Here is a 26,255-nt window from a genome sequence, read left to right as displayed (position 1 = left end):
GACAAGAACGACACTGTTACTAGATGTTTGCTTTAGGTTTTGAGTTGGGTTTGGTTTTCTTTTTCGATAAATCAGAAAGAAAATAAATACTTTTACAACAAAAATATTTTAAAAGTAGTATTTTATTCCATTAGAGAGATGGAATAAAATGCTGTGTTACATAACCAGAAGCAAGCATCTGAAAGTTCAGCAGAACCCTTAATATTAAAAGGAAGATGCAACACTAGAAAAGGAGCACAGTATTTCAGGGAGACCATACCCAAAAGTAGTTATTGACAGGTCTAATTTTATATGTGAAATGATGCACTACAGGGCATAAATTTTTGTTATTGCATTACTACCAACCGATCTTCCAAGAGACACCAGATGTTTTCAGAACATACTCCAATGGAACTGGCATTGCATATCTACAGGCATCTGTCAATCTGACCATACTGCATTCTGCATAGTTTAATTCTATTTATAATTTTATCAAGCAGCACATTGTACAACATTCAAGACACACTGACAAGCTGTAAAAACATAGTATCCTAGACGAGGCTGAAGAGGTGTCCCCAAAGCCAATGTTAGTATGTCAGCAGCACATCTGCAGAACAGACTGACATTACCTAAAACGTGTCTGGAAATTGTGTCTTATCCCTCCAGAACTGACAAGGAGAGAAGGTATTTGGTTCTTTTACCTCTTTCCCATTCCACACGAAGACATCTGCTCCATCAGTCAGCCCAATTCCATCCAGTGTCAGCTCATCTCCTAAAAAGGAGCAAATCATCAAGTTCTTGCCCCCCACAAAACAGACAAGCAGGGTCAGCTGATAAATTCAAATATGCTGGCATGTTCTACTCTGGCTCAAGTGTATCATCACAAAAGCTGCTGTGTGGTGAGCATTTACGGTGCGTAAGTTAGAGTTCACTCATGTAACAAGAGGAACACAAGTGGGTACATGCCCCTACAGCACTCTCACCAAGTAAAGAAGACTGCAGCATGAAGGTTTCAATTCAATTTCCCTTGCAAACTGAGGCTCAAGTCAGGACTCGGCAAAGCTCCTTGGTCAGGACTATCTACAGGAGATTCAACAATGAATCAATATACTTAAAATAAAAAGGCTGGATTTAATAAACCAGTTACATAATGTACATTCCAAGCCCATTCTTTGAAGTACTAATGCCCATATTGCAGTTTCTTTTACCTTCCTACCATAAAGTCAGATTCAGATTATTTTAAAGTCATTGTAATTTAAAGACCTGTATTAGCATGTGGAGTAATATTTACAGCAGCTATGAGTGCATCTGTATTTTAATGTCAACACCATGGAAAGCTGAGTTATGTTCTGGTAAAACCCTCATTTTCTGAAACAGACCACAAAGACTATAAAATTTTAAAATGGCTAAATAGGCTTTTGAAGACTAACACTTAGTATTGAGTAACAATGCAAAACTGGAGACAGAACTCATGATTTTAAAATACTAATGTACTCTGAATAAATTAGCATACTATTTATGTAAACATTTTCCTTTACAAAATTCCTACTTCAGCTTAGGTCTAATCTACATTTCTCTTTGATGTCAACCTGGCTCCTCTCTTCTATCCTCAACTCTACCTACCGGTAACTACTATGAAAGCAAACATCCATAAGCAAATCAAGGTCAAAATACAGACTGATACATTTTCGTCAGCAGATTTGTTTAACGTGCATAATACCTGCAAAACTTACTGCACTTCGCATCAAAAATTACATACAGAAGTCTCAAAACCCTTCATTTCGCTAACAAGAATGTACTAAATAACTTAGCAGCACTGGACTCAAACATAAGTTTGAGTCTAAAGAGTGTTCAGTAATACTGTCTCCAAGATGTTTTACGTATGAAATCCTTGATGTCTGCAGTAAATGCAACAGATAAATAACATGGAAGCCTTGTATGTAGTAGTCTTACCATCAAGTATCTGGTAAAGATGCAGCCCTGCTGGTAAAGGCTTGGCAACACTGAGAATCATGTCTCCTTCCCAAGATTCCAACATCTAATTGGGAAGAATAAAAAAAAAAAAAAAAAAAAATATAAAACACCAGCAAGCAATAACTCGCATCACTCAAAATTAAAACTTGGCTGAAAGCTATAACAGCATGGCTACCAAGCTCACTTTGACACTTAAGTCACAGCTGTTGACTTCAACAAGCCTAGTAACACAAAAAACAGTCAAGCATTTAGGACTTGGCCTTTCCAGCTAGTTACCAGATAGATGAAAATAAAGTTTCAATGGGCCACTAACCAAAGGCTGTGAGGTACAGGGAAAGCATACAGTGTTTCCTGATGCTAAGTTAGCTTTGATTTAGATATCTATGAAGAAGCATCTTACAAACTGTCACATTCCTTTAACATAGCAGAGAATAAATGCAAAGATACCACATTAAATAGTTAAGCTAAATATTTCTTTTAACTCATTTTCTTTTTTCTTAAACTACTCTGACTATTTCCTGTTAAGGCCAGCTAGCTCCTTGAAAAGTCAAAGACAAATCTGTTCACCAGCTGAAATGTTAAGAATAAGCCTTGAGTTCTGCCAAGTGTCAATCCATGCCCATGTACATGTGCCCAAATATAAATAATTAGCTTAGGAGAGGTTTAAAGTCTACATAGTTAAAGTTTCAGCAATTTCATGGCTTCTTCTGATAACAGACCTCAAACCGGTGCTTCCGTATGTGTAAACCCACACAGTTTTTAGCACCCTAAAACTACATTTACTTTCAAAAATTTGTCACTGAGATAAAAATTGCAGCATAAATACATCTGTAAATGTTGTCGTGGCTCAAGTAAAAACGAAGTGTTTGAGTTCATTTATTATAGCAAATACCTGGAACACTGATTGTCGAAGGTCTGCTAGCGTTTTTCTTCTATCAATAGTCAAATCCACAACACTCTCTTTCCAAGTAAGAGAAGGATGCAAAGCCCCATTGTGAAATTTGTAACATGAGCTCAAATGGAGATGTACATCAATGCCATTGTTTGCCGAGTCACATTCCGCTCTTTGAAAGAATAACACAATAATAAACCGGTGAATTTAACACCCGCAAACGCCTAGCGTATCTCAGAGATGCTTCTGCTGTGCAGTTGTGCTGGAACTGATACCCTCATGGCTACGTTCACTGTCACATTCCCCCCTCCATCAAGGGGGTATGCAAAGAGGTGTTCCAAGATGACAGTGATTTATATGTTGTACAATACAGAGCTAGCGTAGACATCCGCCACGTAAGCACTCTAATAGTACCTTCTGCACGCTTCTATACCTTGCTTCTACCTTTCTACACAGAATGACAAACTTCATCTTTAGGAATATGGACACTGTAGGTTTTTTCAGGTTGTGTTCCAGATCAGTACTCTGTTGAAATGCAGAGACAGAAAAACTGCAGGGAAACTGAGTCAGGACAGATACAGCTGTGCCTTTCTCCTTTATACCTGTACCCAGTTCTATTAGCTAAATGTAGCAGCAAATATGACACTTAAAAATTAATGGAGGGAAATTTACACAGTATAGAGATATCAAGCAAGACTTGTGTCTCTTGTATGCGTCTATATTTTTAATAGCTTAACTGTGATTCAGGCATATCATCAGTTCCTTGTGTTCCTCAACAGAAAGAAAAGTTTCAACCAGCCTGAATACCACTAGCTCTTTCCTCTACATTTCTGGCAACGGGTATCGTTTACCTGCTGTTTCACAGTGAAGCAAGTCATTCCCCCCTTCTCTCAATGGAGAACTCCCCCTACAAACATAATTGAGATCACGTATTCCATTCTCCTTCCAGAATTGCATTGATTTTCCCAAAAAACTGGTATAATCTTAAACTGTAAGTTTCCCTTGAAATTCTGTAGAATGCCTAGCAGGGAGGCAGGGAACCAGTACAAGGCAGAATCTGAACACACAAGTTGTATTCCTCAGTTAACCCCTATGACACTGAATCATTTTAGTATCTGGCTCTACTCAAGGCGTTTCTTTCATCTTAAATCACTTTGGAGATGTGCAGATTAAGAATGCTGTTTAAGAGATTGGTACAGTTACATTAATATACCTCTTTTTTTGCAGCTCAGTATTAGCAGCATTCATTTCATTCAGAAGGTGTTCAGGAATTTGGTACCTTGGATTTCCTCGCGCTGCAACAAATAATATAGGCTAGTTTGGCCTCAGCTGCTTAAAATGTGTTTTGGCAAACAAGAAAAGTGATCAAGATGAGACATTACAGTACGGTAATCATTGAAAATTCAGAGCAATACTGTTGCATCCTTTTGTAATAGAGAAAATTAAACTGCAAGATGATACAAAGAACAAACAAGTGCTTTTACTTCATCCCATCAATCTTCCCTACGGGAAACTGATACACAAATGCTGTTAGCAATAACTTGATTTGTCTCAGGAGATGTTCTGCTAGTATTTGTGAAGCATACTAGAAGAAAGTTAGTGTCAGCTATAGCCAACTAACTGGTCACTACTTCCTCTGAGGTAACCTCAGTGTACCTTCAGTTAATGCTTCTTCCAAATGATGACTAAAAGTAAAACTCTACCTTCAGTTCTTGGAAGGACAGAAATGTCCAACAGCCTTTGCTCTCCAGAAAACAAACTGCCAATGAAGCCCCCAGAATATCAAGATGAGCTTTGTGTACCTTCAGGCGGTCTTTTTAACTGAGATTTCCGATAAAACAGCATGTAGGCACTCTCTTTACCCTGAAATTGTTTCTCAATATCCTTCTCCTTGATTGGCTGGACTTTTGAATCATTCAGATCAAACCAATGGCAACCAGCAGAACTGTCCCGTAGCCCTGTTGGGTTTTTTTCTGAATTCCACTGGACATCATTCTTCTGAGGAAGGCTTTGGAGATCATGTCCTTGAGAATCTGACTTAAACGGGAGCTTGTGTTTTTCCTTCAGACCAACCTTATTTTCATCAGGACTGAACTGAAATATCTGTGGATGATTCTGCAAATACTGAAAGGAAAGCAAGGACAAGATGAAGTAGATACAGGCTTTTAAATATAGCAGACTGCATTAGCTACTTCACCTGAATCATTTTCAGATTGATACACAAACCTCATTCCTTCAGACTTGGTTTTATGATGTTTCCTCATGTATTTCCTCAGTTTAGATAGAAAAATGTAATTTTCCTATCACCACTTATCTGCCTAACCTTGTGTATGCTGTTGTTGGCTTGATTTCTTATGTAACAAGAAATTGAAAAAGAATTGGTTTTGACATTCATGCATCTCTAACAAACAGATCAGACCAACTCCTGAATTTCAAGGATTGCCTGAGACACTAGAGTCCTTTTAAAATATTTCTCACAAGTGCATACTCTCTGTCCCTGGGAAGGCAGCATAGGGAGTGATGCTTTACAGGCAATCCAAAAGCTTCTGCTTTATCAGACACACAGAGTACCATCCCAACTAGTTTAGCCCTCTAACACCAGTACTTTCTGCTCCCTGGTCTCTGCAGAATTGATCCCTCCTGTATTTACCAGCCAGGGATCTTGAACTCAACTCTGGTCTGCTGAGTTGTACCTTACCCAAATTAACACAGTCCACTGTGGTACTTCAAGAACTTAAAACCTAGTCGTTTTGTTTTGCCCAGCTTACCCACGCTGTTCTCTACTCTCCTTTTAGTAGTATGCAAATCCTTCAAACAAGCCTGGTGTCCAGATGACACAAAACAGAATCATGGCTCTTGAGGGATGAGGCAGTGCAGGGTGTGCACACCAACCATCCTTCCACCCCCTCACAAAACTGAAAAAGAAACATCCAACCCCTCAAAAAAAAAAAAAAAAAAAACCAAAAACCACAAAAACAACAAAAACCAAAACCAAGCCCCCAAAATCTGAATTTCAGTTTCAATCATAATCAAAACTTCACTTGATACTTCAAAAATTGTAAAATAATTTAGTTATTTCAGTAAGGCAAGTCCTGCATTGATCAATGTGCTTTTGGTATAGATCCAGGACTTTTGAAAAGTCAGCTTTAGTTCAGTCAACACTCAAACCTTGAAATGTCAGAGTCAGAAAAGCACCTACCTCTGCGTAAGAGTCACATTCAGATTTCACAACTACTTTAAATAATTATTGTGAAAACTGCATTGTTGGTTCTATGCAAAAAACAGTCAAACACGAATTTTCCACCTGTCTGTAACACAAATGCTAAAGTACTTTCCTTAAAACATTAGAAAATACAATAATCAACTTGACAAACAAGATTTTACTGGAAGTGTTAATTTTATGGACATGCCCTGATCAACCAAAAAGTGGCATACTTTTTCAAACCCTCATTTTTGTTATAACTGTGAAGAGGTACTGTATTTCTTCAACTCTCATCAGTGCTTATATGATCAAGCAGTAGTAGTAGTGTTGTTGCAGTTTCATCCACAGACACAAGTGAAACAAGATTCAGCAGGTAAGGTTAATTCTTTTATAGGCCAGCCATATAGATGCAACATAAAAAAAAAAATACACAAGCTTTCAGGCAGACGATCCCTTGAGAACCTTGTTTGTGTTCCCCAGTCTACTAATTTTATCTCATAAACCTCTCTTACACATGCTCTGTCTTGCTAGTCCAAGGATCAGTATTTTCAATTACCATCCTACTGACTGTTCAATAGGAATATAAATGTAAAGTTATCTTTACAGTAAAAAACCAAAATTAACATACATGCATATTACCTTTCGCAATGCTCCATATTGTTTTCGGTATTTCTTATTCCAAGACACCCCTTTTTTCTCCAACAATTTCTGCCCTAGCTGATCCACAGGAATTTGTTTAGATTCTTCCTAAAGAGAAATTAAAAACTAGGATAACGAAGGCTATAAACGTCAAGGGATCAACACAAAGAAGCCAATTCTGAAGTGCTTAAATCATTCCCGTTTATTAATAAGCTAATGTAACGTCACATTTTGCAACAGGTTAGATAAGCAACTTAAGAAATACCCAAAGGGCCGTTTTCTGTATGAAGAGGCACTATTAAAGTCAGGTTAAGTTACAAGTTTTATCAGCTTCACAGTAAGTTCAGAAGAGTTCCATACACTTAAGCCTGCCCATTCTTGCATACACTAACCCCTTCCTCTGGGTTCATCAAAATCAAAGCAAGAAACTCCTTACATACCATACCTCTGATAAAATCCCTTTCAGCACCACCAATGGATTTTCTACTACTTTGGCATTTTCAGTATCTCTTAAAGCCTCATCTTCAATCAGCCTATCCTCTTCTTCCTGTGTAAGAAAAATAAGAGACTCACAATACTGCAGTTTCACACACAACTAGCAGTTTCCTGTTATAGTCTGTACTAACATTAGCATGCACAATTTAGAAGTGTGAAGGAAGTTCTGATAAACTGCCTCTGTCACCTGCTACGGCCTGTACATTGCCATACAGAATATCCACTATCAGGTTTTTTTAACAGAAAAGGCATTTGTGTTGTTTACAGCCAGCCAGGGTCATCCACTAAAATGACTGTGCTAGTCTCGAGCAAAGATATTAATTCCTTTGGGAAAGAAAAAGTAAGCCCAGTAACATCAGATAACACAGCAGATTGGAAAGTTAAAATTTGCTACAAAATTTTGATAGCAATCACAAACTGTGGAAAACTAGCCTTCTCAGTGAGGTAAGAGACCAAATGCCTCACTAAAATATTCATTAGTTTGGATATACATGTCATCTACTAGGCTCTTGATACTTTTCTGAAAAAATGAGATCAAGCAAGGAAGAAAAACCTTTAGGACTTACTTGTAATTGCCAGTTTCCTAATTCATCCACATCTCTGATATAAACATGATAGTGTCCTCCATAGCAGCCACCTTTATGTATAATAACAGAGAAGAGCTCATACATGTACTCTGAATCATCCATTTCAGTCTTTAAAAAGAAAAACAACAATAGTAACAATAATATATATCAGTAAGTCTTTCACACAAGGACAGTTTTACACCATCAGCATAGCTTCAGATATTTCTCAGTGTGCATTCGCACATGCAGAGACTGAAATGGCTTTTCAGTGCTGGGGAACACAACTATGGACCGACACAAACCACAGGCGAAGGCACAGGCTTATTAAGCAAGTTTTTAAGCATGTTTCTGAACAATATTGAAAATTCAAAATTTAAAATAATGAAATATCGATGCAGATAATAGAACAGTTCAACCTGTTTGTTCAACCAGGCTTATTTTGTTTAAAAGACTAGAGAAAAAACAAACAACATATCTATATACACAAACCAACTGAAAAAAAAGGCTTCCTCAAATGCAAACACTGAGAAATTTCCAAGCTTGTATTTCAATATTTCAGTAAGAAACATGTCTTTTTTAATAGCAGTGCCTCTAGTGAGTATATTCTTTATATATTTTAAGGATCAAAAATCAGCATCAAGCACTAGTATAGCTCAGTTTATAATCAAAATACATATACATGAATGCAAAGAGATTCCCAAGAAAAGTGAAATAACTACAGGCACATAAAACATATATAGCTAAATTTATACATAAAGTTATCAGACAATAACAATATAAAAATAGATTTCCATTTCCAGATGATAATCTTCCTCTCAGCCAAATGGCAGATTAAGTTTTATGTCATTATTACACCCTTTCCTCTTGTATAGCTACAGATATTCTCCACCCACTTAGACAGTAGTCTTTCAGAAACAAATTGGAATTCTAAAAATTTGGAACTGGGAACAGAGGAGAACCCCATAAAGTTTCTTGAATACCTTGCCCTGGCAAAATGCAAAATAAAACTTCTACTTGAGACATTGGTTCTCTGCTGAGTATATAGAAACTTTAAAAAAATGTAACAGTACAAACCTGTTCACAAAAAGGCCTCAGATTTATCTGGATAGGGAATGTATAGCAGCTCGTTTCCTTGTATCGTTCACACTTCTCAAAGTCAAAGTTAAATCTCAGGAGAGAAATGGTGAGAAAGGGTGGCAACTTCCGTAGTTTAGCAGACTGTAAAATGATTTAAAAAAAAAAAAAGTTGTAAGCACAAAGTTATATAGAATAGTGTTTCTACCTTGCTATGGCCAACTCTTTAGTTTCCAACAAAGCTTCATTACAACCAGGCAGACACGATCAGTGTCTTCATTTTTGAAATTTCTACCCTAATTCTCAATTTCCCTACCAACTAGACATCCTAAAAGTAATCAAGATCTTTCCACTCTGTTAAGCCCTACGTCTTCATTGAACAGTGATCACCAGTCCCATATTTTATCCTGCTACAGAAAACAAAGGAGGACATTGGCTGAAATTCTAGTCAGTAATCACATTCCCATAGCCCTCATGTTCTTTGTGAGAGGATTTTCTTGCATTTTATACTAAGAAGCAACCACTTCCAACCCCTGGATCCGTGCTTACATGTGAAGTCAGACTGTACAGCATCTTCCCAGCAACTCTGCTCTCAGCCCCTTGCAGAACACTTGCCACCACCAGACTCACCCAGGCCCTGAGAGCCCAGAGGAAAAAGCACTCTCAAAAGCAATACGTAGTAACTTTGCCATTCTCAGATGAACAGTGTGGTGCTCAGCACCTGGCACAGGCCTTGAAACCACCCAGAAAAAAAATAAAATAGCTGTAAATGAAGCTCAAACTACAAATGTAGCCTACTTGCTTGTTTCTGCTCCAAGGAAAGGACCTCAACTGAGGCTGGGGCTATTACTCTGCTGACCCCTCCTAGTCATCTCCTCCAGCATTTGTACATCACCTGAGATTTATTTCAATGACCTTTGAGGAGTCTGTCAGTCCTCGGGGGTTGTGTAGCGCCAAGAATGGGTCAGGACTCATAGAGGCACAGTACTTTCAAATGCAGAAGTCAGAACTGGTCCTATCTGTAACATAACTAGCTCTGGCAGGTGTATATTGTCCATAAAAAGTGATTACTCCCACATGTATTTTGTAGCCTGCTGCTGAGTGACTGCTGGGCTGCCTCGGAATACAACAGAAACGGTCTGAAAAATGTCACCAAAATATATCACAGTAGCATTTTGCTTAAGATCTGCCAGGCTGCTTAAAGAAAAGGGCCTTGACCAAGATCTGTGGGCTACAGTAAATGAGCACAGTGTTGTGCCTGAGCAGCAGGGGTAGGTTTATCCTAGAAGACCCTACAGCCAGCCACAGAACCACCAAGCAAGGGTTAAAGTCTCCCTCATTTATACAAGAGAGGACCTTTAAGACAGGAAAGCTAACAATCCATCTTATTAAGGGAGAATACTAATCAAGATCAAACAACTTGGTGTGAAGCAGAATGAAGCCTCTTACAGCAACTCTGAATTTAAACATCGATACACTGGACACCCTTCTGAGTCTTTCCAATGTCTCCATGCAACTCTCCATTTGCAGAGCCGTAACAGAAACTCCTAGGATGTGTTGGGGTGTTTTGGTAGCAGGGGGGAGTGTGAGAAGCTTCTCAAAGCTTCCCCAGCTCCAACTCAGACCCATCTCTGCACCGAGGCCAAGCCAATTAGCAAGTGACTGTACCTTTGCGATAACATTTTTAAGAAGGAACCTAGGAGGAAGAGTTGGTGTTGTGAAGAATTGTGAGGGAAACACCTCTGCAAACACTGAGGTCAGTGAAAGAAAAGGAAGACGAGGAGGTGGGGAAATATGCCAGAACGGAGACCCTCCCCTACAGCCCGTGGTGAGAGGGCAGGCTGTGCCCTGCCACCCATGGAGGAGGTCACCAGCAGAGCAGATGCCAACCTGCAGTCTGCAGAAGACCCCATGCCCGAGCAGGTAGCTGCACCCAAAGGAAGCCAGGACTCTGAGGGAAGCCCCCGCTGTTGTAGTTTGGCACTCGGAGGACTGCAACATGCAGGAGGGCCCTACGCTGGAGCAGCCTGGGAAAAGAGCTGCAGTCTGTGGGAAGGACTCATGTAGAAGTTCATGGAAGACTGTCTCCCATGAGGGACACCACGCTGGATCAGGGGAAGAATATGAGTCGTCCTCCCTCTGAGGAGAAAGGCAGCAGAGGCAACGGGTGATGAACTGACCACAACCCACATCCCCTGCCCCACTGTGCTGCTCGGGCTGGGGGGAGGAGGGAGAGAAGCCAAGAGCAAAGCTGAGGCCAGGAAGATGGGAGGGGTGGAAGGAAGGTGTTTTTAAGATGTGGTTATACTTCTCCCTGTTTTACTGCACTTGTTAAGTGTTGTTAGTGTTTGAATTAAATTGATGTTCTTTTTCTTCCCCTAATGAGTCTGTCTTTTGCCTGTGACCATAACGGGTGAGTCATCCCTCCCTGTCCTTATCTTGATTACTGATCTTTTTGCTTTATTTTCTCCTTCCCATTCCTGAGGAGGAAGGCGCAGGCAAGTGGCTGCATGGTGCTCAGTTACCCTCTGGGCTCAAACCACAACACAGGAGCACACATATGGTTAAGGACCCCCCCCGAATTAGGTATTCCATTTCCATCAGCTGTGAAGACTACACTGCAGAGCTTAGGGGGACAAAGGATTTTTCATGTTCTTCCAGGTTTAGGGTGAAAATCAGACTGTACCACCACTAGAATTTGATAAAAGTTCCATAACATGAGATTCTTCAACTACTAATGTCTCTATAGGCCAAGACAAAACGGAGGGAAGAATAACATCCAATGACCCACAGAGTACTGAAGGGAGGGAGGAATGGAGTGTGTAGGTATGGGCCATCTTGTCTTTGAAATAGGCTGGGTGTGTGCAAGGTGGTCACATCATTAGGCAGCCGCCTTCCTAATGCTGCCACAGAGCCTGGAGTGGCTCAGCTGGCACCTCCCTTGCTGCCAGCAGAGACTCACTAATCTGCTGTGATCACACACATTGTGCCGGCAGGGCCACAGAGCCACGGGCAGCAGTCGTGCTGGCACAACACCCCTCTTTCCCATTCCTGCTGCAACCATCCAGCACAGCCCCTTTCTTTCGAGGTTGTCTCCATGCACGCTCCAGCATCCCCCATCTATGTGACTCCTTACCCAAATTCAGAGTTCCCACTGTCTTCCTGCACCGCTGCCCCCATGTGAGAGGTGAGCAACTATTATCTTGAACTCAGCAAAGTTTAACTCAAACAAGCCACATGAGGCACTGGCAAATGCTCCTGAACTCCCAAATCACTGATTAACTTCACTTGTCCTCAGCTTGCCTTTGCACCCACTCCCTCCCACAGTAAGGCTGCTGCAAGGTTTGGACTACACTCATCCTGTTGCAGAAGAGAGTCACTGCAGTAATCTAAAGAGTTTTGCTGTTGTGAAGATGGCAGAATATATCAGAGTGCACTAATAGTTGTCTATGTCTTTTTCCCCTTTATAAAAAACAGTGGGAATAACAGGAAAAAAGGAGCAACTTTTTAAAAAAAACTTTACAACATGAAAGAGGAAAACCAAACAGCACTTTGTGTGATTCTGGAAAAATGCAATTCAGAGACCTACAGCTCTCAAAGCTCTCACCGGGCTACCCTTCCCTGGCTAAGGGGATGGATGAGAAGAAAAATAAAAAGTCTTTAATTTGATTATTTGAATAATTTCTGTGTTAGAGAAACCAGTCCAAACTGCCATAAACCAACAAACAGGGACAAACTGTCAGCACAAGGATGCTGCAGACTGCACTGACATACAGTGACCAGTGTTGCCAGCACCACCACCATTTAACAAAGCACTCAGGATCACATACACAACTCCTCTGGAGAATACCAATGTGGACTAGTGTCAAGCATCTGCAGCTTTCCCAAAGTGCCCAGAAGTGAAGGCAGGGAACCAGGCCAGACAAAGGAGTACTCCAGATGTGCCTGAGCTCCTGGGGACCACGTTCAATAACCATCACAGGCTTAATGTCAACAGTTCTCTGTTGAACACTGAGGAATTCCAATGACTCAGTACAGGAAAAGGGTCACCGCATTTGGCTTTACAAGTAATTTTAAAAAAAAAAACAACTCAAAACCGACAGTTCTCACCCACAGCTGAGCACAGATCAAAGCAGCAAATCGTTTACTAGAAAATTATGACAAAGCAGCACAACTTAATAGATAAGCCCATTGGCTTCTTTCAAAAGCATCTTCAAGCTACAGCCTGAAGGGGAAGTCTCCTCCAGTCTGTACTCTGATCACAGGAACATGACTTTGAGGCTTTGCTGTCTGCCTGCTGCCTGGATTTTTATCCTCCTCCTTCCCCTTCCTGGACTCTCAGATGGAGGGGAACTCCTGGTGATGTCCATGGATGGAAATCACTGGCTTAGCATGTGGCAAGCAGCTGAAAAGCTCACCCAGAGAGGGCACAAAGAAATGGTAGTTATACCAGAAGCAAGCTGGCAGACAGAAATGATACAGGCATACACAGTGAAAACACACCATGTGTCTTACACAACTGAAGAGCTGGATGGTTCCTTGTGTGAATAAATTCATATTCACCCGAAGGCTCTAGCACTACAGAACATATTGAAAACACCTACTAAGGTGTTAATTTATCACTGCAAGAATGTGTTCAGCATGAGGGAAACAACGCGATACCTGGATCAACGGTTTCCATTTCCCTCTGCAGAGCAACAGGTGTTCATTATTCTTGTCTCCCATTTGGGTTCTTCCTGAGAGAATTCCCATGCTTTTCTTAATTACATGGATCTGCTTATTTTTTCTTCATGTTCTAGCTTATCTTTTAGCCAATCATCTGAAATGCCCAAAGTCAGGTGCCCATAGAGGTGTGTGAGTGAGGTAATACTCTTGAAACTACACACCATCCCATTCACCATTGGCTAGATTAAAGACTGCAACAACACTGAAGTCAAGAAACGAGTCACACAAGCTTTTCTTGACACAGCTGCTGAGGTTTAAAAAACAGGTCAGATTCTGTCATCCTTTTGTTAAACCATCTGATTAAAGATGTTTTTATCTTGGAGTTAGAGAGCAGACACAGCAATGTAAACAAAGTTCCTGTCAGCAAACTGAACACTGAGAATCACCAAAACATTACCTTTGAAGCTTCAACAAGTTTATCACAGGCTCCACAACGATACAAGTTCTCATTTTCAAAGTACTCTTCTTCTACATACATGTTCCACAGGGCCTCCTCCAAGCCAGCAACACCTTTTACTGCCACTGTTAGGTCTAAGAAATCTTCCTATGACGAAGTACAATGAAAGAGTAAGGTAGTAAGTGGTGTAAGTTCATAGTACATTAGAAAGATATTCAACCCATTCACTACAGCAGATGTAAGCATCCATTTTGCTTTCATTGCTGATGGGGGAAAAGCCCCCATATAGCCACAGAATATAATTAAAAAAAAAACAGAACAACTTTTTTTAAAATCACAGAGAGCAGAAGAGACTGTAAATACATATTTTACTGTTGTTAACCCACTGTTTAGCTCTACTAGCTACATCTACTAAAGGCAATGCTTGCCAACTCAGAAGATGCAATAACACTTGTTTTTTCACCTCTGAGTCACAGCCTGATGTAGGTGGTTTAGAAAATGCCAGCCAAGACTTAACAAGAGTCATGCATAACTTTCATGTTTTCAAGTCTACAGCACCCTAACCATTACACACTAACTAGATTCAACAAGGCCACCAGTGCCACTGAAGAAAGACGTCATTATTTTGGGAGTTTAAAAAAACAAAACCAAACCAAACCAAACAAACAACATTTAAAGTATCTTTATCAGACTGTAGAGAAACTTATCCTGGAAAATTGTCTGGCTTTACCTGTCTCTCACTGATATTCTTGCATTCTTTACAAACAATCTGGTTGACAACAATCCCATGGTACAATCGATTAATAAGGTCATGACCCGAAGTCCCCACAAGGGAAGTTTCCAAAGCACTGAACAGAATCCGATTTAATTCTTGCACATCATGCTGCCTCATTTCCTGCATGATAAAAAAAATAAACTTGAAAAAATAAAACAGTGCCATCTGCTTTGCTTATTGCTTAAAAACAACATACATTAAGTGTGACAAAGGCAGCTGCCTCAATGACTACCCATATATTTACTACCTTGAGTAGTAAATTACTACCTTTATTATTATGTGTTATTCTTAATGTAGTTATGCTCTCCAAGTAGCTACAAGTACATAACTATAAGCCACACACGACACTTTCACTTGGGTAGGTTTAGACTAAACTCTAAGATGAGCTATGTCATGCAATTTAGGTAAGAATCTAAGTATTTGAGGGCAAGAACCCTAATTACTGTTAGAAAAACATTCCTGTATAAACAAAGCAAAAGCTACTGAAATAGTATCTAACAGAGTAATTTTCTTCTGTTGCTTGCTGTACACAGCTGACATGTCTTTCATGTGGAGATAAAACATTATACAACAACAGCTGACCCAATTCAATACTATCTCCACAGCTTTAGGTATTTTAAGATATTTCTTAAATGTCAGACTTCAAAAAAAAATCCTCTCCATTCAGGAGAAAGTTTAGCAGTGATGGTGTTACTGGTGTTGATTTGTACCTCATGGCTATTCCACCCGAAGCTTTCAGTAAGGTCTGTTGTAGATGCAGCTTGCTGGTCCAAGAGCAGAAGTTGAGCAAATAACCGTTGAAGTTGTAATGGAATTATTCGAACCTAGGAAAAAAAAATATATATATACACCCAACAGATCAGAAATAGTTTTCAAACCAATCTTTTAAATAAAAAGAAAAATAATTTAATAAAAAACTTGTAATAAACCACCACTGTCTATGCCTTTCATAGCATGGGTTACTCAGTTCACACCAGAATACCCGTCAGACTTGGTTCCCAAAAATCTATAGTGCCTTACCTCGCTCTGCCAAATACATTCGCGGAACATACGTTCTATGATAAAGGAAAACTGTATGAATTAAAATTAAGCCATCACCACAGTAAAAAAGGACCATTTTTGCTGATATTTTTCACAGTACTAAACTCTAAGAACTCAGCTACAAGACATCATGACATACAGATTTAACACGTGCTACTCCTTGCTCAGTGAAGGGTTTGGTGGTGGGGTGGAATGAGATGTGAAGGAGAATGGTCAATGTCAACAGGCTTGATCAGCTACCTATATTTATCTTTGACTTACAAAGAAAAAAATTTTCCAAGCAACCAGTTGTGTCACTTCAGCCTGAGAACTAAAGAATGAAATCCTGTAGTCTACTTTAATAAGCACTTTTTAAACAAAGATTAAATTCCAGTCTTGTTCATGGGTGAGCTGTTAAACCTTCAGAGAGCCTCAGTGCAGTCATCTAGGCTGCACACATTTACTTTTTAAATCTGGTGACAAGTCAGTCAAAGCACTGCAGCTTCAATTACAGAAGAGAAAAAAAAAAATCTGTACAGAATTTGGGACTGTTCCTGCACCTCCTGAAAACAAAATGATCTCTGGCATCAATTTCAGCAAAAACAGGCTCAATACCTTACTTCTGAAACAAAAGCTTCTGGGCACCGAAAACTTACAACTGTGAAAAATCAAGTATCTGCCAAGTGTCTTTCAGTATGAAAAAGTTAGGCTTTCATTCATTCTCATAAGAAGTTTCACATGAATTGAAACAATATTCCTCTCAATCAACATTCAGCAGTTAATAATGACAAGGAAATTTTAAATACCTTTGCATCTGGTTTACTGGTATTCTCCAGAGTCCCAAGTTCTTCAGGTCCTAAAGAGAACAGCGCCTCTGTAAATGTAAAGAAAAATGCCTATTTAAAAAACGATAATATCCCCTCTTTAAAGATTTCTTGTATTTCGTCAAGCATTATGATGCTATTCTTTCTGGCAAATTAAGACACTGAACAACTTTTCTGAACATCATTCATCCTTCCAACTGTTTCAAGCTATAACAATAAAGCAGAAGTAAGCATGATGGTGGTTAGATGGCAAAATATTTTTTCAGGAATTGTAGTGGCTGCATTAAAAAAAAAAAAAAAAGAGCAACACTTTATAGACAGCAATAACCTCACATTTGCACAAACTGTAACTGTCCACCTGGAAGAAAAGGTAATGTTTAGAATACTTATATTTTGTGCAGAAGCAATGATACTAATTTTACAGACTAATAGCTCTGCGTATTCTATAATAATTTGAACTGAACTAAACTGTTCCTGAAAACCATCTGTGTTTGTAGTGCTTCTTTAATAAATAACTAGAAAGGCAAGTCACCGTAAAAGAACAATTCCAATATTATTTTAAGAAGATTTAGAACACATTACCTCTAAATTCAGGTGTGAAAAGCAGAGTCTGCAGAAGGGAATTGAGGTAGCAGGTCCCACCCTGATTTTTGATACCACTTAGATTGGTGAAATCCCTGGGAGCTGGAGGCTCAGAATCTCTGGGCTTTGGTTTCGTCCCTTTTCCACAATGATTGTTTGAAATAAAGGAAAAATCCTCTTCAAATAAATTCCCAAACATTGTGAAGGCAAAATAGTCCTTTAAAAATACAAAATAATCTATTTACTATAAAAAATGCAATTGAATCCACCCACCTCTAATCCCCCAAAATAAACCTTTGAGCCCTGACTGAAGAATTTAGTTATAACTTTTTTCATCTTACTCTGTTCATTCTAGAAATGAATGTCAGATCCATACAAAAGCATGCACTAATATAACAAAAAAAGGATGAATTAAAAATATTTATGTTCGCACAGGTCTGAACAGACTTTTATCTAGAATCAAATACATCTTATTTTAATTTTGCATATGCAAAAACATGAATAGCAAAATAAATAGGTCTTTCTAAACACCTATCATTAACTGGTGCTCAAGTTGCCCAGCTTCCTGCACGAAAGGTATGTAAGGCCTCTCAAACTCATCATAACCCCTACACTGGCTCTCAATAAACCCATGTGCACGAGTAATCTGTCTCTAGTATTGCCCAGTTCAGGGGGGAAGTGTATTAAATAGTCAAAAATGCAGTGATATTTTATGAAAATATTATCTTTGTTTCCAGATGTCTGAGTCAAACTCAATGGCAACTAATTCTTCTTATGGACATTTTTTCAGTCCTTTTCAGAAGCCTTTCGACCTCTTAGCATGCACCAGGACTCAACGCTAGCTCCCTTTTGTTTTGTACTTGTCACCCCATAATTTCATTTGGTATGCTGTAGCTCTTGCATAAGCAGTGAGCAATCAAATAGTTATATCCAAGCAGTGAATAATCATTCCCCTATTCACCTTCATTCTGCATGCAATTTTACAGATCTTTATCATATTACACTCAGACACCTCTTCCAGACAAAAGCTTCCACAAAGACTTATTCACTCCTGCAACTGAACTTGCTCCTTATCTTTGATTATTCTTATCCATCTCCTCCAAACCCCTTAAACTTCTCCTTTACCTGTTTCTGAGATCAGAGGACTACCTCTGCCTACAACATTCGAGACGTGCGCACGCCATGGCCATCCATAGCTAAATAATGCTGCTCTGGTTTGTTCTCTTTTTGTACAACTGCTAAGCACTAAACTACTTCTTTTCAAGTAATGTTTATTATTACACCAAGGTCTTATTCCTGTACATTCACTTCAAACCCCATCACTATAGAAGCACTTTACAGAAATACATGTGCCTATATATATAGCCATAAAGCTGTGACCGTCTCTGCCCCATGCTACACCTCTTCGGGCTCACCTACAATAAATATTATCTGCTGTTGTTTCATTCAGCTACCTGTTAGCATAAAGACTTTAAAGCTTCACTAACGACACTTGTCTTTACTGAAGTACATCAGTCGATTTCACAAAAATTAATCATCTCAGCATTCACTGTTTATTTCTGATAGTTTATGATATGCTGAACACAGGCCATAGCAAAAATATGAAGAAACTCCCCTTCACTCCCCTCTGCAACTGTTGATCTGCTGCTTCCTATCTTTTAGCTAATTATTTAGCTAAATATTTAATCTAGCAATAACTTTCTTTTCTTCTCCTGTGTCAACTTAATTTCTTTAAGAGTTTTCAGTGGCAAAAACTTGTTGAATGACTCTTGGAAATCTGAATGTAGCTCCCCACTGAACCAACTAATAGTTCATCAGGCATCTCCTAAACCTCTTTTTATAAAATAACATTACATAAAGCTCATTTTAATCTTTCCCACAGTAGAATAGCTTTTAGGCAAAAGGCTACACTCAGAGCAGCTGACTATGAAGCCTGGTGACAGTGTTCACTATGCTTGTTCTGTAACACTTCTGCACTTCATACAATAAATATCCCCTTAGAAACCCTACATAAAATAAAATAACATGGTTGGGGATACTTCTTAATGAACACAGACAGGAAAGTAATCATTTTGATCTATTTGCATTAGGTTTTTCTCCATTGAATGCAGCTATTATACCCTGACTGCAAAAAAAAAAAATAAAAGTCTGTAAAGGTCCCACCTCCCATGCTTCAGATTAAATTATTAGGTTTAGCACTCTTCCCAAACTGTCTCACAGCCTTCATTGTTCCAGTTAGACCTGCTGCACTTTACCATTTAACCATCCAAATATTCTGGCCCTTCCTCTTTTCCTCATTGGAACACACAACAGCTTGCTCCTAAGAAGTTTGTTCGCCATTAAAAAAAACAAAACAAAACATATATCTAGGAAACAGCAATCATCTTACTAACAGTCTGCTGCACCCACCCACCACTCCAGAGAAGCATTTCAGCAGCACAGTGCCAAATCCTCCTTCGCTCCTTATTTCTCAATCCTCAGAGCACTGCTGCTTAGCAGCTTCCCCCCCTCCCCCCCCCCGCTTTAGAAATCATACAGGAATGCAGATTAGAACAAATCTCTGGAGGGCAGCTCTGCTCCAACGCCCTGACAAAGCAGGGTCACCTCAAGAGCACATCACTTACGAGGGCCTTGTCCTGCCAAAGTTGGAATAACTCCAGGAAAGAAGATCCCAAACCCCCTCTAAGCCCCTGCCCTATGTTCCTGACCTCTGCTGGGAACCTCGCAGGTTGTAACTTGGCTCTGGCACCCCTCACCCTACCCCAGAGCCCCCCCCATACACATGCACACAAGAATCAGGCTGCAGCTATGCCCTCCCCACAGCAACACAGCCCCCACCTCGCCGTCCCTCCCTCAGGCTGAACCCGCCCGCCTCCCCCTCCCACACGCTGCAGCCCGGGAGCTGGGCCCAGCCCTCAGGCTCGGGCTCACCGGTCCCGAAGAGAGGACAAGGACCAGTGCCCCCGGGGCTGCCGGCTCACAGCGCCGGGGGCTGGAAGGGCACGGTCCCCCGCCCAGCCCGACTCACCGCTCAGAGCCAGCACCGGGGCCCGGCGCCTAGCGCCACGGCCCCGCGCCCGCCGCCATCTTTGTTGTGGCGCCGCGCGGAGCACGCTGGGACCTGAAGGGGCCGCCGGGACTTCACCCACCTGGCCAAGCCCCGGAGACAGAAAGAGATAGAGAGAGAGAAAGAGAGAAACCAGCGGGCTCCCCTCCTGCCAGGGGCGGGAAGGAAGCGCCGGGCGCGGGCGACGAAGCGAACCGGAGAGCAGCCGGTAACGCAGCCTGCTGGGAGTGGTAGTGCGGTAGCGCACGCCCCCCCCCCCCTCCGCAGGGCATTCTGGGGGTTGTAGTTTCCTGGCGGCCGCGGCGCATGATGGGAGCCGGCGGCCGGGGTTGCCATGGAGACCCCGCGGTTCCCGCCCCGAGGGGTTGAAGAGGGAGGCCCGGGTGGTCCCGGCCCAGCTCCTGCTGCTGTGTGGGCGACCTGGCATGGGGAGGAGAGCAACACCACCCGAAACCTCTCAGGTCACCAGCCTTCCGAAAAACACAGCCAGGGATGAAGCTGGGGCTGCTGCTTCTTCGGCACCTTCTGGTCCATTTCCAGCCCTGAGGTCGTGTGGCCCCATCAGGTGCAGACCAGGGCTTGTACCGGCATTGGGATTTCAAATACAGATGAGCCTGGCCTGTAATCAGGGAAGACCAGCTCCCTCTTTGAAACGAGGTGTTCGCAGCCGCCTTCCTAATGCTGCCACCGAGCCTGGAGTGGCTCAGCTGGCACCTCCCTTGCTGCCAGCAGAGACTCACTAATCTGCTGTGATCACGCACATCATGCCAGCAGGGCCACAGAGCCACGGGCAGCAGTCGTGCTGGCACAACACCCCTCTTTCACATTCCTGCCGCAACCAGCCAGCACAGCCCCTTTCTTTCGAGGTTGTCTCCATGCACGCTCCAGCACCCCCCATCTATGTGACTCCTTACCCAAATTCAGAGTTCCCACTGTCTTCCTGCACCGCTGCCCCCATGTGAGAGGTGAACAACTCTTTACCTCGCCCTTTCTTGAACACAGCAACGTTTAACTCATCAAGAAACCCTTGCCAGATAGCCAAGCCAACGGAGGGAGTCACTGGCAAACTCTCACTCAGAAACGCCTCTAAGGTACTGACTAACTTCATCCGTCCTGCACTTGCTTTTGCACCCAGTCCCTTCACATTAAGGGTGCTGCAAGGTTTGGACAGCAAATTCATTCTGCTGCAGAAGGGAGGAGAGGGCAGGACATTTCACTAACAGCTGTCTGCTTACCCCTCTTCATAAAATGCAGGGGGGGATGCAAAGAAAAACTCTTAAAAAATCAACCTTTTTGTGAGAAAATGCTGTTTACTAAAGTGGTCAACTTTCCAGTGATCATTTTTAAGTACAGTCTATATAAAGCTGGAAATAATAACAAGTTTTAATTATTACTCTCTATTTATAACAACACAAAAGAGTGAGTATTTTTTCACTTTTACATCACAGCTTCTCTCCTTACTCTGAAGCTCAAATATTTTGTTTTCAGAAAAGTTATCAAGTGCCTGAAAGAAAACTGCATTTTGCCACTTACTCAGTAGTTTCCCTACACAAGGAAAAAGTTACAGACATTGGTAAAATAGGAAAAAAGAAATAAAAAGGCTGATAAGGAGACATAAGGAAATGATACATAATTAGTTTCATTGCATCTACCCTGGTATGAAAGGGAGTGAAAAGAAGCGTGCCTCAGGGCAGAGGCTGTGTCTTGATGTAGAGGCAAGTGGTGAGGAGTTTTCAACTGCTTGAGGGCCATCTCGTAGGCTGTGAAAGAACTACATTACCGCTCTGAAGCAAAAACCTGGGGTTCAGTTTCACAGATCTCTGCCTCAGCAACCAGGCCAGCCTCTCTCAGTGTCTCTTCTTGGTGTCCTTGTAGACAAAGGAGATTTCTGCTAGCTCATAAGAGTTGGTTCATCTGTCCTCTCCCCTTATCCTGAGGGTCTCCTGTTCTGTCCTCAGAGAAATTACCTGAACATCAACAAGCACAATGAAATTTGTTCAGGCTTTTTTCATTTGTAACTGTGGTGTTGGAGTTGTTTGCACCAGACTTGCCTTCCTTGGTCCTGGCCAAGGTGTAAGACAGGACACATCAACAATCAAGAGAGAAGTCCTAAGAAATCTGACTAGCATGTTGAGGATCTAGTTCTATGTATGAACAATAAGGAACTCTGATGACTCAGCACAGGAGAAGGGTCACCGTGTTTGGCTTTACAAGAATTGAGAAAAAACAAAACAAAGCAAAACAAACAAACCACCCACAATCCAAAGCAGTAAATCATTAACTAGAAGAATATGACAAAGCAGCACAACTCAACAGATAAACCCGCTGGCTTCTTTCAGAAGCATCTGCAATCTGCAGCCCAAAGGAGAAGACTCTTCCCCAGTCTGTACTCTGATCACAGGAACATGACTTTGAGGCTTTGCTGCGGCTGGATTTTTATCTTCCTCCTTCCTGGCCTCTCGGATGGAGGGAAACTCCTGGTGGTGCCCATGCTTGGAAGCCACTGGCTTAGCATGCGGCAAGTGGTTGAAAAGCTCACCGAGAGAGGACACGAAGTGGTGGTGGTTGTACCAGAAGTAAACTGGCAGATGGAAACTACACAGGCATACATGAAAACATACCCAGTGTCTTACACGTTAGAAGAGCTGAATAATGCCTTTAATGAGTATGTTGCCACTCACCTGAAGGACCTGCCTTTCCCACTGAACACTCTAGCACTATACAACAGCTCAGTGCACGTTTTCCGTACATTCTTTGTTCAGTGCAAGGACCTGTTCAGAAGCAAGGAGACCCTGCAGTACTTGAATCAAAGTGGCTTCGATGCAGTCCTAACAGACCCCGTTTTTATGTGTGGAGCAACACTTGCTAATTATTTTTCTCTTCCGTTTGTGTTCTTCATGAGAGGATTTCCTTGCAACTTACACTATGAAGCACCGCAGTGCCCAAGTCCTTTGTCCTACACCCCAAGACTATTTACCTTCAACTCAGACCACATGACTTTTCTCCAGAGAGTGGAAAATGCACTGGTTTCCCTCCTGGAGCTTGTGTACTGTAACGGTTTCTATGAAGATGCAATAAAGTTTTCGTCTGAAGTTCTTCAGAGAGATGTATCTCTGCTAGACCTCATGAACTCTGCTTCCATTTGGCTTCTGAGATTTGACTTTGTGTTTGAGTACGTCAGACCAGTGATGCCCAATATGGTCTTTATTGGAGGTATAAACTGTGCTCAGAAGAAACCACTTTCTAAGGTATGTTCTTTTTCCTTGAAATTATACATTGGCCAATGAAATGTGATTAAATCATCTCTGGAAGTTTAGTGCTATTGAATTTTTTTAAACTTCTGGTAGTGATTTAATACACCCAGGTTTTGATAGTTGTTCTCCACAGACTGAAATCAAATTACTTTGCTGAAGTCACATGATTTATTTTAGTTAATGAGGATTTTCTGACAAGTCCAACAACAAATGGGCTTCATCTGCAAGCTACAAATGACTGTCCCCAGCGAATGTATATTATTCACCAGACACAGTTTTGATTTCATTTTCATGGAGTCTAGCATATATTTCTTTCACCTGACCAAAAACCTAAAGACCATGCACTGAGAGTCATCTTCTGGTTTTAACTCCAGGGTCAAAGTCATTTAATTTGCTTTGATTGTGTTTTTGTAACGTATGGTTTCCAAACTGGCTGTCAATGTTATTTCTGTTTGTAGACCACGGTGAAACATAAATGCCATGTTGAAATGGGAAGAATAAATCTAAAATACTGTATTTCATGACACTTGTATGCAAAACTCAGATAGGTTTTTATACCTATTTCTTGGCATTTGCTTTTACCAGAATTGTTCTGCAAGGTTTTTAAAGCTAATCTAGAAATTTAAATCTGTTTTGATAGTTACCATATAGTCTCTAAAACAGTTAATAGCACTAGACATTTCTTTCCAGGCACAAAGCAGGACATAAATCTCTTTCCTATGAAATGACTCCCTCACTTTTGAATTGTGGTCACACAGTATCACTGCACCCACTAGTGCAGTACAATATCTTTGAGATGAAGAGTTTTTTTCTTTTTCTTCTGTATTCCTTTTATACTCTTTGACAGGCTTATGCGGAGTCCACTAAACTTAATAAAGAATAAGGCAAATAAAGAGTAATGTTATAAATTACAATATTAGAATAATAATATAAATAAGGCATTCACTCGCGCTAGGCTCAAGAGAGTGGCACTTAATAGTTTGAGATTTAAGAGGCAAATTCTAGTTGGTTGTATGATACAAGTCTTCATTTATATATCTTAGAAGGTCTGGGAACTGCAAACAGTTTGTAAGCTTGCTACCAGGGTAGAGCCATCCTGCCCTCATTTTATATGTAGCATCTCCTGTCTTTACACTGATGTTTGTCGTTTGGTGGAAATGACATGTTCCAAACCTGGAAAAACCTTGTTTATTCCTATCTTCCGCCTGCCTTTTCTAGCTACATTTTCTACAGAGAGCAGAGAAATTTCTCCTATTTCACTCTGAACAGTGAAACAAGGCAATAATGCTGTAGAGTGTAAACAAATGTGAAGTGAGTCATAGAAGAGAGAAAAATTCTGCCAGTTCATACACAGTGGTAAACCCTGTGTTGTTCATTACTGTTCAAAAGTATAATCATATCATAAGAATAGATAAGTCTCTGAAACCCAGTAGCCTATTGCTCAATGTACAAGAAAACAAAAAGTTAAGATGTGGCCCCATGGAGTCCCTGCTCTGGAGTTGAAGACATTGGGGTGCTAAGGAGCTCATACTTTTGCAGAACTGTGCATATGGGTCTTATACAGCATAGAGCTGGGGATTAAATCCTAAATTCTCTGACTCTCCTGAGCCACAAGCATCATCCACAGTCTGCAGTCTCAGAGGGAGTGGGAGAGCATGTGACCACAGGACTGGGCCTGGGGGAACATAAGCTTACTAATTGAGATAACCTCACTGGCTGTCTCAGGCTGGATTTCCTCTTGCCCAGCACTTTGCATGGGCACCTGTATCAGCAGAAATTACATATTCACTAACAGGCACGTTAAATCCAGTCGCCAAGTCCTAATGTGTCTGGAGGTTTAATACAAGGCTTGCAGGAAATCAGACCCAATATCTTGACTGAGCAGAGGTCCAGTGCCAGCGTGATCCTCTAATGAGTCCAGAAATACCTGAAGGCCAGAACGGTAAGTGGTCCTTCATTAGGGGACATCCCAAATGTACTCGGACTGTAAGCCCTGAGACACTTCGATGAATATCTCGTCTTTAATCAAGGTTAATGCAAAGCTGCTTTTTTTGGGCAGCTCATAAAAACAAAGCTCGTATGATTTGATCAAAGCAAAGTTCAGAAATGTAAGCTATAGCAACCTTCCAAAGTTGTTTGTGCTCTTTTTAACCTAACACACCCATTACTTATTTAAACAACTGATTAACTTTAAACATTAGAGTAACCCCAGATTTAAGTAGGTAGTTACTCAAGTAAATGAGAAGTGTAACTGAATAAAAACCCTGTGGTTTGTCCTTCTAGCACAAGGATTAGGAAAACAGGACCTGTTCTGAAACCCTCCTGCCAGAGCCAGCAGCATCTGGGGAGATCCCATAAGGACACATTTCTAACTGGCCCTCTGAAATATGCAATTAAAGCAGAAACCAAAGACTTTGGCAAGAAGCCAAAGAATACAGTCAGAAGTACCAAAGTGCCCACACATACCTGGTACACAGAGACATACTTTTCAAAAGCCTGCACAACCGAAACATCACTTTGCGTGACCTCAGAAGGGATCCCATCATGTCTGCAGGTACTGTTAATTTGCTAACATGGGTAGCTAAGATTAGTACAGCTATAGGGGAACGCTCATTTTCAGCACTGAAGCAGTAGTCACCACTCTGTTCATGAACCAAATACTAGGGTCGGTTTTTTTATGCAATATTCAAGGTGTTGATGAGCCTTGCGGTGCTTCAGAGCAACCTGATACCACGTCAGCATCTGTCTATTATGTTTTTGTAAAGGATGCTGAGTGCCTTTAAAGCTGAC

At 41.1% G+C, this 26,255-nt stretch overlaps 2 protein-coding genes across 5 annotated transcripts in view; one reads left to right on the top strand and one right to left on the bottom strand.

The window, feature by feature from the left end:
* The window catches only part of USP40 (ubiquitin specific peptidase 40), a 41,107-nt gene extending 20,668 nt beyond the window's left edge, over nucleotides 1–20,439 (bottom strand). For all 4 annotated transcript variants that reach the window (XM_042784114.1, XM_042784115.1, XM_042784117.1 and 1 more), the window contains exons 1-15: nucleotides 20,173–20,439; nucleotides 17,145–17,361; nucleotides 16,545–16,612; nucleotides 15,429–15,542; nucleotides 14,674–14,838; nucleotides 13,944–14,090; nucleotides 8,822–8,965; nucleotides 7,748–7,876; nucleotides 7,132–7,233; nucleotides 6,687–6,794; nucleotides 4,648–4,969; nucleotides 4,059–4,140; nucleotides 2,846–3,017; nucleotides 1,933–2,017; nucleotides 681–751 (exon numbers count right to left, since the gene is read on the bottom strand). In XM_042784114.1, coding sequence (XP_042640048.1) covers nucleotides 681–751; nucleotides 1,933–2,017; nucleotides 2,846–3,017; nucleotides 4,059–4,140; nucleotides 4,648–4,969; nucleotides 6,687–6,794; nucleotides 7,132–7,233; nucleotides 7,748–7,876; nucleotides 8,822–8,965; nucleotides 13,944–14,090; nucleotides 14,674–14,838; nucleotides 15,429–15,542; nucleotides 16,545–16,612; nucleotides 17,145–17,343 — 1,908 coding nt within the window. In that variant the 5' untranslated portion in view covers nucleotides 17,344–17,361; nucleotides 20,173–20,439. The remainder of the gene's footprint in view (nucleotides 1–680; nucleotides 752–1,932; nucleotides 2,018–2,845; nucleotides 3,018–4,058; nucleotides 4,141–4,647; nucleotides 4,970–6,686; nucleotides 6,795–7,131; nucleotides 7,234–7,747; nucleotides 7,877–8,821; nucleotides 8,966–13,943; nucleotides 14,091–14,673; nucleotides 14,839–15,428; nucleotides 15,543–16,544; nucleotides 16,613–17,144; nucleotides 17,362–20,172) is intronic.
* A 2,152-nt stretch (nucleotides 20,440–22,591) lies between these two features.
* Nucleotides 22,592–26,255, top strand: part of LOC104360199 (UDP-glucuronosyltransferase 1A1) — a 34,620-nt gene continuing 30,956 nt past the window's right edge. Inside the window, exon 1 of the mRNA XM_033007399.2 lies at nucleotides 22,592–23,459. Within this exon, the coding sequence (XP_032863290.2) occupies nucleotides 22,617–23,459 (843 nt within the window). The 5' untranslated portion in view covers nucleotides 22,592–22,616. The remainder of the gene's footprint in view (nucleotides 23,460–26,255) is intronic.

This window comes from Tyto alba, unplaced genomic scaffold (assembly GCF_018691265.1).
Source record: "Tyto alba isolate M040663 unplaced genomic scaffold, T.alba_DEE_v4.0 Super-Scaffold_7, whole genome shotgun sequence".
NCBI lineage: Eukaryota > Metazoa > Chordata > Aves > Strigiformes > Tytonidae > Tyto > Tyto alba.
This window is presented reverse-complemented; position numbering and strand designations above follow the sequence as displayed.